The sequence below is a fragment of the Chiloscyllium punctatum genome, chromosome 21 (genome assembly GCF_047496795.1).
Source record: "Chiloscyllium punctatum isolate Juve2018m chromosome 21, sChiPun1.3, whole genome shotgun sequence".
NCBI classification, from domain to species: Eukaryota; Metazoa; Chordata; class Chondrichthyes; order Orectolobiformes; family Hemiscylliidae; genus Chiloscyllium; species Chiloscyllium punctatum.
This window is the reverse complement of record NC_092759.1, coordinates 25,510,377-25,526,629: the sequence shown is the minus strand read 5'-3', so window position 1 is coordinate 25,526,629 and position 16,253 is coordinate 25,510,377. Positions and strand designations below refer to the sequence as shown.

The 16,253-nt window shown below is 48.5% G+C and overlaps 1 protein-coding gene across 1 annotated transcript in view; it reads left to right on the top strand.

The window, feature by feature from the left end:
• LOC140492487 (uncharacterized) overlaps positions 1-12,412 on the top strand; it is a 34,192-nt gene extending 21,780 nt beyond the window's left edge. Inside the window, exon 6 of the mRNA XM_072591376.1 lies at positions 9,138-12,412. Coding sequence (XP_072447477.1) covers positions 9,138-9,719 — 582 coding nt within the window. The 3' untranslated portion in view covers positions 9,720-12,412. The remainder of the gene's footprint in view (positions 1-9,137) is intronic.
• The last annotated feature ends 3,841 nt before the right edge of the window (positions 12,413-16,253 follow it).

The window sequence follows — 16,253 nt, the reverse complement described above, 5'->3', positions numbered from 1 at the left end:
GGTGTTCAGTGTTTACAGAAGCCTAGTCCAACCACAAATCGGCCAGGCCTACCCTCAGAGGAACAGTTTATGTGGAAAGGTGCATTATTTCACAGAGCCTCAGTCCAAACACCAAACAGAAAGTGAAAACACATGCAAAAAATAAAGAAGGAGAAAGTGAGGACTGCAGATGCTGGAGATCAGAGTTGAAAAATGTGGTGCTGTAAAAACACAGCAGGCCAGGCAGCATCCGAGGAGCAGGAGAATCGACGTTTCGAGCATAAGCCCTTCTTCAGGAATGAGGCTGGTGTGCCAGGCGGGCTGAGATAAAAGGTTGGGGGGGGGGGGTGGGGGGGGGGGGGTGGGGGTGGGGGGCTGGGAATATGATAAGTGGAAGGAGGTGAGGGGGTGGGGCGGAGAGGTCGGGAAGAAGATTGCAGGTCAAGAGGGCGGTGCTGAATCCGGGGCTACTCCTTTGGTTTGGTGTGGGCACCCGTATGGGCCCCCGCTATGTCTACCACTTCGTTGGATATGTGGAACAGTCCATCTTCCACAGCTACACTGGCACCACACCCCACCTTTTCCTCCGCTACATCGATGATTGTATTGGCGCTACCTCGTGCTCCCACGAGGAAGTTGAACAGTTCATCCACTTTACTAACACCTTCCACCCCGACCTCAAATTTACCTGGACCGTCTCAGATTCCTCCGTCCCTTTCCTAGACCTCTCCATTTCTATCTCGGGCGACTGACTCAACACAGACATTTACTGCAAACCGACCGACTCCCATAGCTACCTAGATTACACCTCCTCCCACCCTGCCCCCTGTAAAAACGCCATCCCATATTCCCAATTCCTTTGTCTCCGCCGCATCTGCTCCCAGGAGGACCAGTTCCAATACCGAACATCCTTCTTCAAAGACCGCAATTTTCCCTCCGACGTGGTCGACGATGCTCTCCACCGCATCTCCTCCACTTCCCGCTCCTCCGCCTTTGAGCCCCGCCCCTCCAATCACCACCACGACAGAACCCCACTGGTCCTCACCTTCCACCCCACCAACCTCCAGATACATCATATCATCCTCTGTCATTTCCACCACCTCCAAACAGACCCCACCACCAAGGATATATTTCCCTCCCCACCCCTATCAGCGTTCCAGAGAGACCACTCCCTCCGTGACTCCCTCGTCAGGTCCACACCCCCCACCAACCCAACCTCTACTCCCGGCACCTTCCCCTGCAACCGCAAGAAATGCAAAACTTGTGCCCACACCTCTCCCCTTACTTCCCTCCAAGGCTCCAATGGATCCTTCCATATCCATCGCAAATTCACCTGCACCTCCACACACATTATTTACTGTATCCGTTGCACCCGATGTGGTCTCCTCTATATTGGGGAGACAGGCCGCCTACTTGTGGAACGTTTCAGAGAACACCTCTGGGACACCCGGACCAACCAACCCGTGGCTCAACACTTTAACTCCCCCTCCCACTCCGCCAAGGACATGCAGGTACTTGCCTCCTCCATCGCCAGACCCTGACCACATGACACCTGGAGGAAGAGCGCTTCATCTTCCGCCTAGGAACCCTCCAACCACACGGGATGAATGTAGATTTCTCCAGCTTCCTCATTTCCCCTGCCCCCCCACCTTATCTCAGTCCCAACCCCTGGATTCAGCACCGCCCTCTTGACCTGCAATCTTATTCCCGACCTCTCCGCCTCCGCCCCCACCCCCTCTCCGGCCTATCACCCTCACCCTCGCCCTCACCTCCTTCCATCTATCGTATTCCCAGCGCCCCTCCCCCAAATTCCCTCCCCCCCACCTTTTATCTCAGCCCGCCTGGCACACCAGCCTCATTCCTGAAGAAGGGCTTATGCCCGAAACGTCGATTCTCCTGCTCCTCTGATGCTGCCTGACCTCCTGTGCTTTTCCAGCACCACATTTTTCAACAAAAAATAAAGAAACCAAAGTGCAAGGTCCAAGCCCTGCCACAAAATCAGCAAGGTCCTTTTCTCAAAACAAAAGAGAATAGAGTAACAGACAGGCTGTAACCAGCCAGTGAAACAACAGTTCCCTAATGAGAACTGAAATAAACCTGTAACACATTGTCTGTATAAATCAGGCAGTTTAGAAATAAGTCCTGAATAAAAAAGGAATACCAGTTAACAAACTGGCTTGGTAGAATCAGCCAGTTCAGGAATCTGGTTTCTCCAAACAGTTGGAAACCAACAGTGACACGCACTAGATGTGGCTGGCCAGCCAGCTCAGAGTCAATCCCCTTACACAAGTGCAGGGTCCTTGACACTGATCCAGTTCCCTCAGAGTTAGCTCTTGGAGTGACCAGGATTCTGACACTCCTGTTCTTATGTCAGCTAGGGCTCCCTGATTGGCCCTGGTTAACTACCCCAATCAGGGAACTCACATTCTGTGAGTTCCATCTGGCTGACCTTGTCACATTCACTACATCACTACATCACTACCCCCCCCCCCCCCCCCCCCCCGCCACCCCCGGAGTCCGAGGACACAGGCTAATTATTTTTGTTATAGTAACTCCTTGGCCATTTTAGCACCAGGTCAGGTTCCTCTGACTCTGCCTCAGGTACGGGCGGTGTACAGTAACCCACCTCTCACACCCAGAGCACGTCAGAAGAAATTCATCCTCCTCTTCATGAAAAGTTCTGCATAGTCGACAGGGTACTGAGTCCAGAGTTTACTGTTCCATTCCCAAGAACAGAGGGGAGCTGCTGGCATAAATGTTTGTCCCGGTTGCCACTCTCGGCACTGCATCACCAACACAGCTAATCCTGGCCACCAGACATAACTTCTGGCCAACACCTTCATTTTGGAGACCCCTGGATGGCTCTGACGGAGTTCAGCCAGTACGTAGCGATGACTTTTACTCAGGCCATTCACTCTTGATCCTTATCACAATATGCCATTCTCCTACTGTGATCTGGTCTCTCCAGGCCTGAAAAGGTTTCCATTCTGGTTTTGAATGCCTTTTGCTTTCCCCCATCGCCACCAACTATTTCAGTTTTGCCAGGACCGGAACCTTCTGCATCCAAAATCTGATATTGTCAGCTGCAACTGGAAGTGTGTCCAGAATATTTAAAACCATTGCAAACTCTTCCAGTGGCGGTACCACTAATGGTGTATCTACCAACGGGAATGCATCTGCATTTGCTACTTGGCCTCTTCATTGGTGTTCCAACTTGTAATTTTATGCATTTAGTATTAGAGCACACCACTGAGTTCCACCTGAAGCTATGGGCTGCACTGCCTTATCTTCTTTAATTAAACCTAACAGGGATTTGTGGTCCATTATTATTATTATCCATGAAGGTATTGGTGGAACTTCCTGACTCCAAATTTGACTGCCAACCCTTCCTTCTCGATCGGGACATATTTAAGCTTTGCATGAGCCAAAGTCCTAATGCATATGAGTCCTGTTGCAGCTGTACAGAACACTGGTGAGGCCACGTTTGGAGTTCTAGGCATCCTGCTATAGGAAGGATATTATCAAATTGGAAAGGGTGGAGAAAATACTTACAAAGAAGTTACCAGGACTACAGGGTTTGATTTTTAAGGAGAAGCTGGATAGGCTGGGACTTCTTTCCCTAGAGAGTAGGAGGTTGAGGGGTGACCTTTGGAGGTTTTTAATATTATGACGGACGTAGATAAGGTGAATAGCAAAGTGGAACTGAAAACTAGGAGATATAATTTTAAAATGGGACGAGAAATATTTAAAAGGGACCTGAGAGGCAAGGTTTTCACACAGAGGATGGTATTTATGTGGCAGTATTGCCAGAGGAAGTTTTAGATGCAGGGACACATACAACACTGAAAAGACATTTGGACAGGTACATGAAGAGGAAAGGTTCAAAAGGCGATGGGACAAACGCAGGCAAGTGGAACTAGTTTAAGTTTAAGAAACCCGGTCAGCATGGAACGAGTTGGGCTGAGGGGTCTGTTACTATGCTGTGTGACTTTATGAACCGTTGACCTAGAAGTCACCCTGCAACAGCCAAAACCCCCATCCTCTCTGTATGAAATTGTCCAATTCCCATATCATAATGTCACAGAGATGTACAGCGCAGAAATAGACCCTTCTGTCCAACTCATCCATGCCGACCAGATATCCTAACCCAATCTAGTCCCATTTGCCAGCACTTGGCCCATTTCCCTCTAATCCTTCCTATTCATATACCTATCGAGCTGCCTTTTAAGTGCTGTATTTCTACCAGCCTCCACCACTTCCTCTGGCAGCTCATTCCACATGTGCACTGCCCTCTGCCTGAAAAAGTTGCCCCTTAGGTCTCTGATTTTAAATCTTTCCCCTCTTACCATAAACCTATGCCCTCCAGCTCTGGAATCCCCCACCCCAGGGAAAATATCTTGCCTATTTATCCTATCCATGCCCTTCATGATTTTATCAACCTCTGTAAAGTCACCCCTTATCCTCCGATGCTCCAGGGAAAATAGCCCCAGCCTATTCAGCCATTCCCAATAGCTCAAACCCTCCAACCCTGGCAACATCCTTGTAAGTCTTCTGCTTGATCACTTCCTGCTTTCACATGGTACTGCAACATGAAATATCACCTGCTAACATATTCCTCCTCTGAAATGAGCACTGTCAACCAGTTTGGGAAGGACAATGAAAGAACAAACTTGCAGTAACACAATACATATCAGATCTGAAAATGCTTCACATTGCATTTAAAAAGGTGTGCAATAACGAACTTGTTATATTCACGATTGTACCAGCCAAGTCCTGTCGGTAGCAAGTGAGATGATTGGCTGCAGAAAATGTTCTTGACTGAGAGATGAATGTTGACCAGCGTGGCCTTGGTCCAAATGACAACTGGTTTTAAATACCAACTCCTGTCAAGGAAATGAAGGGGGCATGTGGAGTAGAGAGCAGCTATGAAATATTGACTTCATGCTGTGTACCTCCACTTCACCAACTGTAAATGATCGCATAACTGTACTTCCAACCACACTTACTGTATTTCAACTTGTACTGATTTTATAATAACCTGCACCAACATATACACATACCCACAGTATGTAACCAAGACCAATTGTATATCTATCAACTGTGAGACAGGTAAGAAGGGGTAAGATTAAGGAACTTTGGATGACGAGAACAGAGGAACTTCTTGTCAAAAGGCAGCTTACATAAGGTGGAGGAAGCAAGGATCTAGCACAGCTTTAGAGGATTACAGGCTTGCTAGAAAGGAGCTCAGAAATGGACTGAGGAGAGCCAGGAGGGGGCACGAAAAAGGCTTGGCAAGAAGGATCAGGGAGAACCCTTAGGCATTTTACTCATACGTGAGGAATAAGAGAATGATCAGGGAGAAGGTGGGGCTGATCAGGGATAGCGAAGGGAAGTTGAGAGTGGAATCTGAGCAGATAGGGGAAGCCCGAAATGAGTTTTTTGCTTTGGTTTTCACCAAGGAAAGGGAACTTGTTGTAAATAAAAACTTAGAGGAACTGGGATACAGTCTTGACCAGATCAAGATTGATGAAGTTGACATGCAAGAAATTTTGGAAAACATTAAGATTGATAAGTCCCCAGGGCCAGACCAGATTTATTCTAAGCTGCTCCAGGAAGCGACAAATGAGATTGCTAAACTGCTGGCGAGGATATTTGCCTCCTCACTCTCCACGGGAGTTGTACCGGAGGATTGGAAGGAGGTGAATGTTGTTCCTCTTTTCAAGAAGGGGAGTAGGGAAATCCCTGGCAATTACAGACCAGTCAGTCTTATGTCTGTGGTCAGCAAAGTTTTGGAAAGAATTCTGAGTGATAGGATTTATGACTATTTGGCAAAGCATAGTGTGATTAAAGGCAGTCAGCATGGCTTTGTGAGGGGCAGTTCATGCCTTACAAATTTTATTGAGTTCTTTGAGGAGGTGTCAAGACAGGTCGATGACGGTCGAGCAGTGGATGTGGTGTATGCAGACTTCTGCAAGACATTTGATAAGGTTCCCATGGTAGGCTCATTCCTAAAGTCAGGAAGTGTGGGATACAGGGAGATTTGGCTATCAGGATTCAGAATTGGCTGGCTGACAGAAGGCAGGGAGTGGTTGTAGATGGGAAGTTTTCTGCCTGGAGGTCAGTGTTGACTGGGGTCCCACAGGGCTCTGTTCTTGGGCCTCTGCTGTTTGTAGGTTTTATAAATGACTTGGATGAGGTGGTTGCGGGGTGGGTTAGTAAATTTACAGATGACACAAAGGTTGGTGGCGTCGCCGATAGTATAGAGGGCTGTTGCAGGCTGCAGTGCGACATAGACAGGATGCAGAGCTGGGCTGAGAAATGGCAGATGGAGTTCAACCTGGATAAATGCAAAGTGATGCATTTTTAAAGGTTGAACTCGAATACTGAATATAGGATTAAAGACAGGATTCTTGCCAGTGTGGAAGAACACGGGGATCAGGGTGTGCATGTACATAGATCCCTCAATGTTGCCACCCAAGTGGATAGGATTGTTAAGAAAGAATGTGGTGTTTTGGCTTTCATTAACAGGGGGATCAAGTTTAAGAACCGTGAGGTTTTGCTGCAGCTCTACAAGTCCCTGGTGAGACCACACTTGGAATATTGTGTCCAGTTCTGGTTGCCCTATTATAGGAAAGATACAGAGGCTTTGGAGAGGGTGCAAAGAAGGTTTACCAGGATGCTGCCTGGACTGGAGGGCTTGCCTTATGAAGAAAGGTTGAATAAGCTTGGACTTTTTTCTCTGGAGAGGAGGAGAAAGAGAGGAGACCTGATCGAGGTATACAAGGTAATGAGAGGCTTGGATATCAATAGCCAGAGACGTTTCCCCAGGGCACGATTGATTGGTACGAGGATTGGTTTGGAGATATTAGGAGGAAGGTATAAAGGAGATGTCAGAGGTAGGTTCTTTATGCAGAGAGTTGTGAATGCATGGAATGCGTTGTCAGCTGTGGGTGTTGGAAGCAGAGTCATTGGGGACAAGTGACTGCTAGACATGCACATGGAGAGCAATGAGTTGATGGTTGTGTAGGTTAATTTGCTATGTTTTACATTAGGATTAAACCTTGGCTTGTTGTGCTGTACTTTTCTATGTTCTATGTATAACTCCACCCACAATTTCTACCCAAACTGATTGTATTCACACTGTCTGTAGCCCCACCCACATGATACAGTCAAACCGGCTGTACATCCACACTGACTGTATTGTGTGCAGTTTTGGTCGCCATACTATAGGAAGGATGTGGAGGCACTGGAACGGGTGCAGAGGAGGTTTACCAGGATGTTGCCTGGTATGGTAGGAAGATCCTATGAGGAAAGGCTGAGGCACTTGGGGTTGTTTTCATTGGAGAAAAGAAGGTTTAGGGGTGACTTGATAGAGGTGTACAAGATGATTAGGGGGTTAGATAGGGTTGACAGTGAGAACCTTTTTCCACGTATGGAGTCAGCTATTACAAGGGGGCATAGCTTTAAATTAAGGGGGGGTAGATATAGGACTGATGTTAGGGGTAGGTTCTTCACTAAGCTCATGGAGTGCCCTGCCAGTAGCAGTAGTGGACTCTCCCTCTTTATGGGTATTTAAACGGGCATTGGATAGGTATATGGAGGATAGTGGGTTAGTGTAGGTTAGGTGGGCTTTGATCGGCGCAACATCGAGGGCCGAAGGGCCTGTACTGCGCTGTATTCTTCTATGTTCTATGTTCTATCTCCACCCATACAATATCTCCAATCAAATCAACTATACCTCAACCCATACTGATTGTACCTCCAGCTAAACTGATTGTACCTTGAGACAAATCGACTCCACATCCATACTGAGTGCATCTTCAGTCAAATAAAATATATCAGCACCCACACAGACTGTACCTCCAGTCAAACCAACTGAACTGCACCTTTATTGAATGTCCTTGTATCTTCAGAAGCATTGACTTCACTTCCACCTATATTGTACCTGGATCTCAAACTGCACTGGCTGAAACTCTGCAACATGTTAAGCTTTGGAACAGGTCAGGCTGTTTATCAGTAACTGTGTGAAAAACTGCAAATGAATGTTGCACTTGGCATCTTTTGTCACAATATGATCTTTCCTCCTTTAAATTCTCATGACCTGTTGTGTATTTTTAGCACTTTGTGATGATCTGGGTTCATATGATGCATTTTTTCACTCTCTTGAACTAAGAGTTGGACTCTAGGCAGAGTACAACAGCTTTTGAAATGGGGGCATGTTGAAGGATGCTTCAAATTATTTGGATGGACATTAGGACCAATGGGTGTGTTGATCAATAGCAGAAGTTCAGGAATCAAAAGGGTTGCTATCTACAGTTAGAGACAAAAGATAGCCAAGTTCAGTTATTGGAAATAAAGACCCATTGGCCACCTTGGCAAAAGCTGATGGAGAGATTGAGCATTAAACTGATACAGAAAGGGAAATGTCAGGTGGGTGGATAACACTGAGATATGAACTCAGGGAGGCACAACAATACTGATGGTCCCACTAAAGTGACAGTGAAAATAAATTAAAGCTGATGATGATAACCCTTCACCAGCTCAGAAATGTAGCTGGTGGTCACACCGTTGACATTATGTTCTGTAAATCTCTGCTGATATTAACCTCTGCTTTGAATAACTATCTTTCTCGTCTTTCCACCATGACCCCTACTTGGAATATAGTTCCAGAACAACACTGCAGTAGTTATCTATCATGCTGCAAGGACTGTTAGCATGGCTTCTCAACCAAGGCCATCACAACTGACCAAGCAGAATTAGCAACACTCCTCCTTAAGCTATGCCTTCAAGCTGAGTTGGAGACAGGGTGTGGTGGTGCGTAAGCAGAAAAATTAAGGAAGAGCTGGGTAAAGGAGACACTCTGTAAAGATTTTAATTTTGTATTCATCAGCACAGATGCATGAATATCAAATTTCCAACCAAGAATACCACAGAAATGTCTTGGTCAATAGAATCCATTTACCAATCCATTGACACTTTGCTTCTTGTTCAACATAAATTGTTGCTCCCTTTGAGATTGGGCGTTGTTGCAATTCTGTCCTGATGTGGAAGTGGAAAGGTTCAACATTATTTCTTTTTTGTCAATAATTCTCAAATTGTGGACCAACAAATGGTTATTATATCTATTAATTCTCTCTTTCTTTCTCTATTAATGTTAGTGTCCTGACTGCAATTACCTTGTGCAGAGAGTGGATCCAGACAACCTGTGTGTGGAGTGCCTGTCATGTTCTAACGTGAAAGGGAAACTCTACCAGTTCTGCTGGGATTGTATGAGAGAGTGGAATAACCCAGCATCACAGAACACTGACTGCGGCAACAAATCCTGCAGCATCACCGCAATGCTGCTGTCCTGTCCACTCATCGAGGCCCCCAACATTGAGGTACACCAGTGCCCAGTGGTGAGGGCTTGTCCCAATTGCGAGACCTTAGTTTCTCACTGTCAGCAGGGCTGTCCACAAGTAATGTGTCCCAACTGTTTTTATGAATTCTGTTATCGTTGCCTGGGCATTGAAGGGTGTAAATTTGCTGAATTTGTGGAACTGAGGGATGATGATGATGATGATGATGATGATGATGATGACTCAGTTTACGAAGATCTTAATGATTTCTGCGAGTGTATCAGAGCTGGAAGACAGAAAATTACTGGCAGAAAGAACTATAAAATTAATCCAAACTACAAACTGGACAGGGATTTGACAGATAGTGAAGTGGAAGGTGATTTTAATTATCGATTCAGCTAACCTCAAAACAGTCATGATGTAAGGAATGAGAGACTCAATCTCCTCCTCCCAGTCAGGTTCTTCTGATGCAGTGGTCATGTCCCAACCTGTGTGGCAGGAGGCCATGGTTCAGGTTCCACCTGCTCCAGAGATGTGTTATACCATCTCTGAACAGGTTGATTAAAAATATCCTCTTCTTTCCAGTGTTGGTCAAGTCACAAGAAAAGCTGTGCTCAGAACAGCTTTGATATGAACTGATTTAAAGTGGTCATTTTGAATCACGACCACTTCCACCCCTACCCACGCCACTCAGCTGAACACCACTGACACACCCCCTGCAGATCCCACAGTCACCATCTCCTCCCCCACCCACACCTGGGGTGAGTGTCACTTCTGGACATGACATCACTACCACGCCACGCCACTCCACTCCAGTTAGAGTCTCCACCCCCACTCCCAGCTCCACCAGGTCATGGCTCCCAGCCCTGCCAAGTTTTCACCATTCCCCCCACATCTCCCCCTTACTGAGGATAAATGAACAGTCCTCAGCAAACACCTTACCTTCATCCCCCTCTACTCCCGGATCAACAAATTCAACACTCGTTGAGACAGTGAACACTTCTTCCACTGTCTCCACCTTGAGCTTACTTTTTCCATCAAGACTCCTGCCCACCTTCCAAGGAGCCCTTCACCCGCCTCCAATACACTCTATCCACCTGGACACTCCGTGTCGGTCTGTTACCCCCCTCAACCTCTTTATTTCCAACTGCTGCTAGGACATTGACCGCCTCAACCTGTCCACCCCTCTCACCCACTCCAACCTCTCACCCTCACAATGCGCAGCCCTCCACTCCCTCTTCTCCAACCTCAACCTTACCTTCAAATGGACAAATGTGGGGGGGGGGTTGCAGTGGTAGTTTGGCGCACTGACCTCTACACTGCTGAAACCAGGCACCAACTTGAAGACATCTTCTCCTACAGCCCCCTCGACCATGACCTCACCTCCCATCACCAAATCATCATCTCCCGGACCGAACATAATCTCATCATCTCAGGGGATCTCCTACCCACAGCTTTCAACCTCAGTTCGGGAACCCTGCACCAAGCCTGACTACCCTGGCCCAGCCATCATCTCAGCCTGCTCCTGCCCCACTGAATTCTCTCCATATCTCTCGATACTGTCCTATTCCCGCCTGATCCAGGAACTCCCCACACACATTCAGGACCACACCCACGCCTTCAACCTCCTACAAGACTTCCGTTTCCCTTGCCCCCAATGCCTCATCTTCACCATTGACATCCAGCCCCTATACACCTCCATCCACTATGACCAGGACCTCCAAGCCGTCCGTTTCTTCCTCTCCCGACGTTTCCATCAGTACCCTTCCACTGACTACTCTCATTCATTTGGCGGAACTGGTCCTCACCCTCAACAATTTCTCCTTCAAATCCTCCCACTTCCTCCAGATGAAAGGGGTAGCCATGGGCCCCAGCTATGCCTGTTTCTTTGTTGGTTACGTGGAACAGTCCATCTTCTGCAGTTACACCGGCACCACTCCCCACCTTTTCCTCCGCTACATTGATGACATATCAGCGCCACCTTGTGCTCCCATGAGGAGGTTGAACAGTTTGTCAACTTCACCAACACATTCCACCCCAAACTTAAGTTCACCTGGACCATCTCAGACACCTCCCCACTTCCTGGACCTCTCCATCAACGGTGACTGACTCAACACTGATTTCTACAAATCAGCTGACTCCCACAGCTACCTGGATTACATCTCTTCCCACCCTGCCTCCTATAAAATGCTATGCCTTATTCCCAATTCCTCTGCCGCATCTGTTCCTAGGAGTACCAGTCACACCACAAAACACACCAGATGCCTTCCTTCTTTAAAGATCGCAATTTCCCCTCCCACGTAGTTGATGATGCCTTCCAGAGTATCTCATCCACTTCCCACATCTCCACCCTCGAACCCCACCCCTCCAACCACAATAAGGACAGAACCCCCCTGGTCCTCAACTTCCATCCCACCAACTTCTGTATACATCGCATCATCCTCCACCATTTCTGCCACCTACAAACGGACCCCACCACTATCCGCCTTCTGTAAAGAATGTTTCCTTCACGACTGCCTTGTCAGGTCCATGCTCCCCCCAACCCACATTCCCCTGCCATTGCAGGAATTGCAAAACCTGCACCCAAACCTCCCCCCCCCCCCCAACCCAAGGTCCCAAAGGAACCTTCCACATCCATCAAAGTTTCACCTGCACATCCACATGTCATTTACTATATCCGTTGCTCCCGATGCAATCTCCTCTACATTGAGGAGACAGGACACCTATTTGCAGAGTGCTTCAGAGAACATCTCCGGAACACCTGCACCCAACTCCACCACCCTGTGGTGGAACACTTCAACTCCCTCTTCCACTCTGCCCTGGGCCTCCTCCATTGCCACTCCCTAACCACCCAACGTCTGAAGGAAGAACACTTCTTCTTCCGCCTTGGAACTCTCCAACCCCATGGCATCAATGTGGATATCACCAGTTTCCTCATTTCTCCTCCCCAATTTCCTATTTCCCCTCCCCCCACCTTATCCCAGTTCCAACCTTGCAGCTCAGCAGTGCCCTCATGACCTGTCCCTACTTGTCTACCTTCCTTCCCACCTATCTGCTCCACCCTCCCCTCCGACCTATCACCATTACCCCCACCTCCATCCACCTATCACACTCTTAGCTACCTTCCCCCAGCCCCAACCCCACCCCCCCTCCCATTTATCGCTTACCCCCGAGGTTCCCAGATTCATTCCTGATGAATGGCTTTTGCCCGAAACGCCAATTCTCCTGCTCATTGGATGCTGTCTGACCTGCTGTGCTTTTCCAGCATTACACTCTTGACACTGAACTGATTTAAACACTTACCTTCACAAATATTGGCAACCCGACTCTAACCAACAAGAATGACAGAAATAACAAAAAGCTAAAACTTTCATGTATTGCAACTCTCAATCCTTAATGTGCATTCATATTACAAATGAATTTTGAAGTGTATCAATTATTGTCAGAGATAGATAATCTATTTCACTGTATCCTACCTATAGGTCTACCACCGAATTCACAACATAGTCTCTACACTTTCAACAGCTTCACAATCCTCTGCCATCTCTATAGTTTTGTAAAGCACCATAGTAGAGATGAGAAAAAAATGTCTTCCCTCAAAAGGGTTGTTATGAATCTTTATAAATCTTTCCCAAAGTGGATGCTTATTTTTTGAATATATTTAAGACTTGTTTGTTGGTCTCTCACAGTATCAAGTGAAAGCCCAAATAGTTGAAGCCCAAGATTAACTACTGATTGCAGTGAAAGCTAGAGTATACTTGACGGGCTAAATGGTCTGCTCCTACTCCTATTTCTTGTATTCTTATTTATAACAATAAAGGCGAAGAGAAATGCACATTTTGAGCAATGTCATTCTGCCATACTATTTCAACATACTGAAGTAAACTTTATGTTGGAATTAACATACATTTTTGTAATGTGTTTCTTTTAATTTTTCTCCTCCTCTGTTAAAGGGATAGGATCCTGAACAGGTACCATTCTACACAAGTCTTGTCCCATCTTGGCCAGGTTATAATTCTTTACATGGGTCCAGCCAATTTGTCCGCAGGAGCGAGAACCATGTTTTAATCTTCACTTGTCCTCAATTAATGTCTGTTTGCACTTTGTTGCGAGAATAATAGGATATGGCAATCAGGAGCACAAACCCAGATATGTTTCCCATTCCTGGAATTTCTTTGGTTAATGAGTGCAGGAAGGCTATTCAGCCCCTCCATCCTGATACATCAGTGCAGAAGAAATAAGAGGTGTATTTACATAATGCATTTAGCAACCACTGGTTGAGTCGAAGATTTTTCCTTGAGTTAATGATGTTAAGATCAAGGACTCAGGGGGTTGAGTTCTAGGGAAAAGTTGAATAAATTGGGGTATTTTCCTTGAAGCATCACAGCCTGAGGCATGACCGTATAGTTTTATAAAATCATGAGGGACATGAATAGAGTGAATAGCCAAGGTTTTTTTTAGGTTGGGTGAGTCCAAAACTAGAGGGCATAAGTTTAAGGTGAGAGGGGAAAGATTTAGATATAGTGCCACAGTATCTTCAATATCCAGAGACCAAACACTGTTCACCCCCAGCACCCACATCTCCAACACCACCCACACTATCCACCCCATAACCAACATCTTCAACACCACCCATACTATCCACACCCTCAACACCACCCACATTATCCACCCCATAACCAACATCTTCAACACCACCCATACTATCCACACCCTCAACACCACCCACATTATCCACCCCATATCCAACATCTTCAACACCATCCATACTATCCACACCCTCAACACCACCCACACTATCCACCCCATATCCAACATCTTCAACACCATCCATACTATCCACACCCTCAACACCACCCACACTATCCACCCCATATCCAACATCTTCAACACCATCCATACTATCCACACCCTCAACACCACCCACATTATCCACCCCATATCCAACATCTTCAACACCATCCATACTATCCACACCCTCAACACCACCCACACTATCCACCCCATATCCAACATCTTCAACACCATCCATACTATCCACACCCTCAACACCACCCACATTATCCACCCCATATCCAACATCTTCAACACCATCCATACTATCCACACCCTCAACACCACCCACACTATCCACCGCATATCCAACATCTTCAACACCATCCATACTATCCACACCCTCAACACCACCCACATTATCCACCCCACCACACACATTTCCAAAACCAACCACACCCTCAACACCACCCACACTATCCACTTACACTACCATACACACACCCAACACCAACCACACTCTCAACATAACCCACCACACACATCTCCAACAACACCCACACTATCTTCCCACACCACCCACATTATCCACCCTCCCCACACACATCTCCAAAACCAACCATACCCTCAACACCACCCACACTATCCACCTACACCACCCCACACACACCCAACACCCATCTCCAAACAACAGCCACACTCTAACACCACCCATACCATCCACCCTCAACACTACCCACACCCCACAACCCCCACACTCTCCACCCCCAACACTACCCATACTATCCACCCAGAACACCATACACCCCCCCATCAACCATACTCAAACACTACCCACACCCCACCACCCCCACACTCTCCACCCCCAACACCACCCACACCCCACTACCACCGACATCCTGCACCCCCAACACTACCCACACCCCACCACCACCCACACCCTTCACCCCAAACACTACCCACACCCTCCACCCCCAATACACCCCACCAACACCCACCCCCAACACCACCCACACCTCATGACCATCCACACCCTCTACCCCCAACACTACTCACACCCCACCACCATCCACACCTTCCACCCCCACCCACACCTTCCACCCACACCCTCCACCCACAACACTAACCACACCACCACTACCCACACTCCATCACCCACATTCTCCACCCCCAACACTAACCCCACCCCAGCACCCACATCCTCCACCCCCAACACTATCCACACCCCACCACCCACACTATCCACCCTCAACACTACACACACCCACCACCAGCCACACTATCTAACCCAACACTACCCAGATCCCACACCACCACCCACACTAGCCACCCCACACCACCCCCACCAACACTACTAACCACCCACACTATCCACCCCACCACCACGCACACTACCCACCACCCATTCTATCCACCAGCACCACCCACACTACCCACCCCCCACACTATCCACCCCCACCACCGCCCACACTACCCACCCCCCACACTGTCCACCCCCACCACCGCCCACACTACCCACCCCCCACACTATCCACCCACACCCCCGCCCACACTACCCACCCCCCACACTGTCCACCCCCACCACCGCCCACACTACCCACCCCCCACACTATCCACCCACACCCCCGCCCACACTACCCACCCCCTACACTGTCCACCTCCACCACCGCCCACACTACCCACCCCCCACACTATCCACCCCCACCCCCGCCCACACTACCCACCCCCCACACTGTCCACCTCCACCACCGCCCACACTACCCACCCCCCACACTATCCACCCCCACCCCCGCCCACACTACCCACCCCCCACACTGTCCACCTCCACCACCGCCCACACTACCCACCCCCCACACTATCCACCCCCACCCCCGCCCACACTACCCACCCCCCACACTGTCCACCTCCACCACCGCCCACACTATCCACCCCCACCCCCGCCCACACTACCCACCCCCCACACTGTCCACCTCCACCACCGCCCACACTACCCACCCCCCACACTATCCACCCCCACCCCCGCCCACACTACCCACCCCCCACACTATCCACCCCCACCCCCGCCCACACTACCCACCCCCCACACTATCCACCCCCACCCCCGCCCACACTACCCACCCCCCACACTATCCACCCCCACCACCGCCCACACTGTCCACCCCC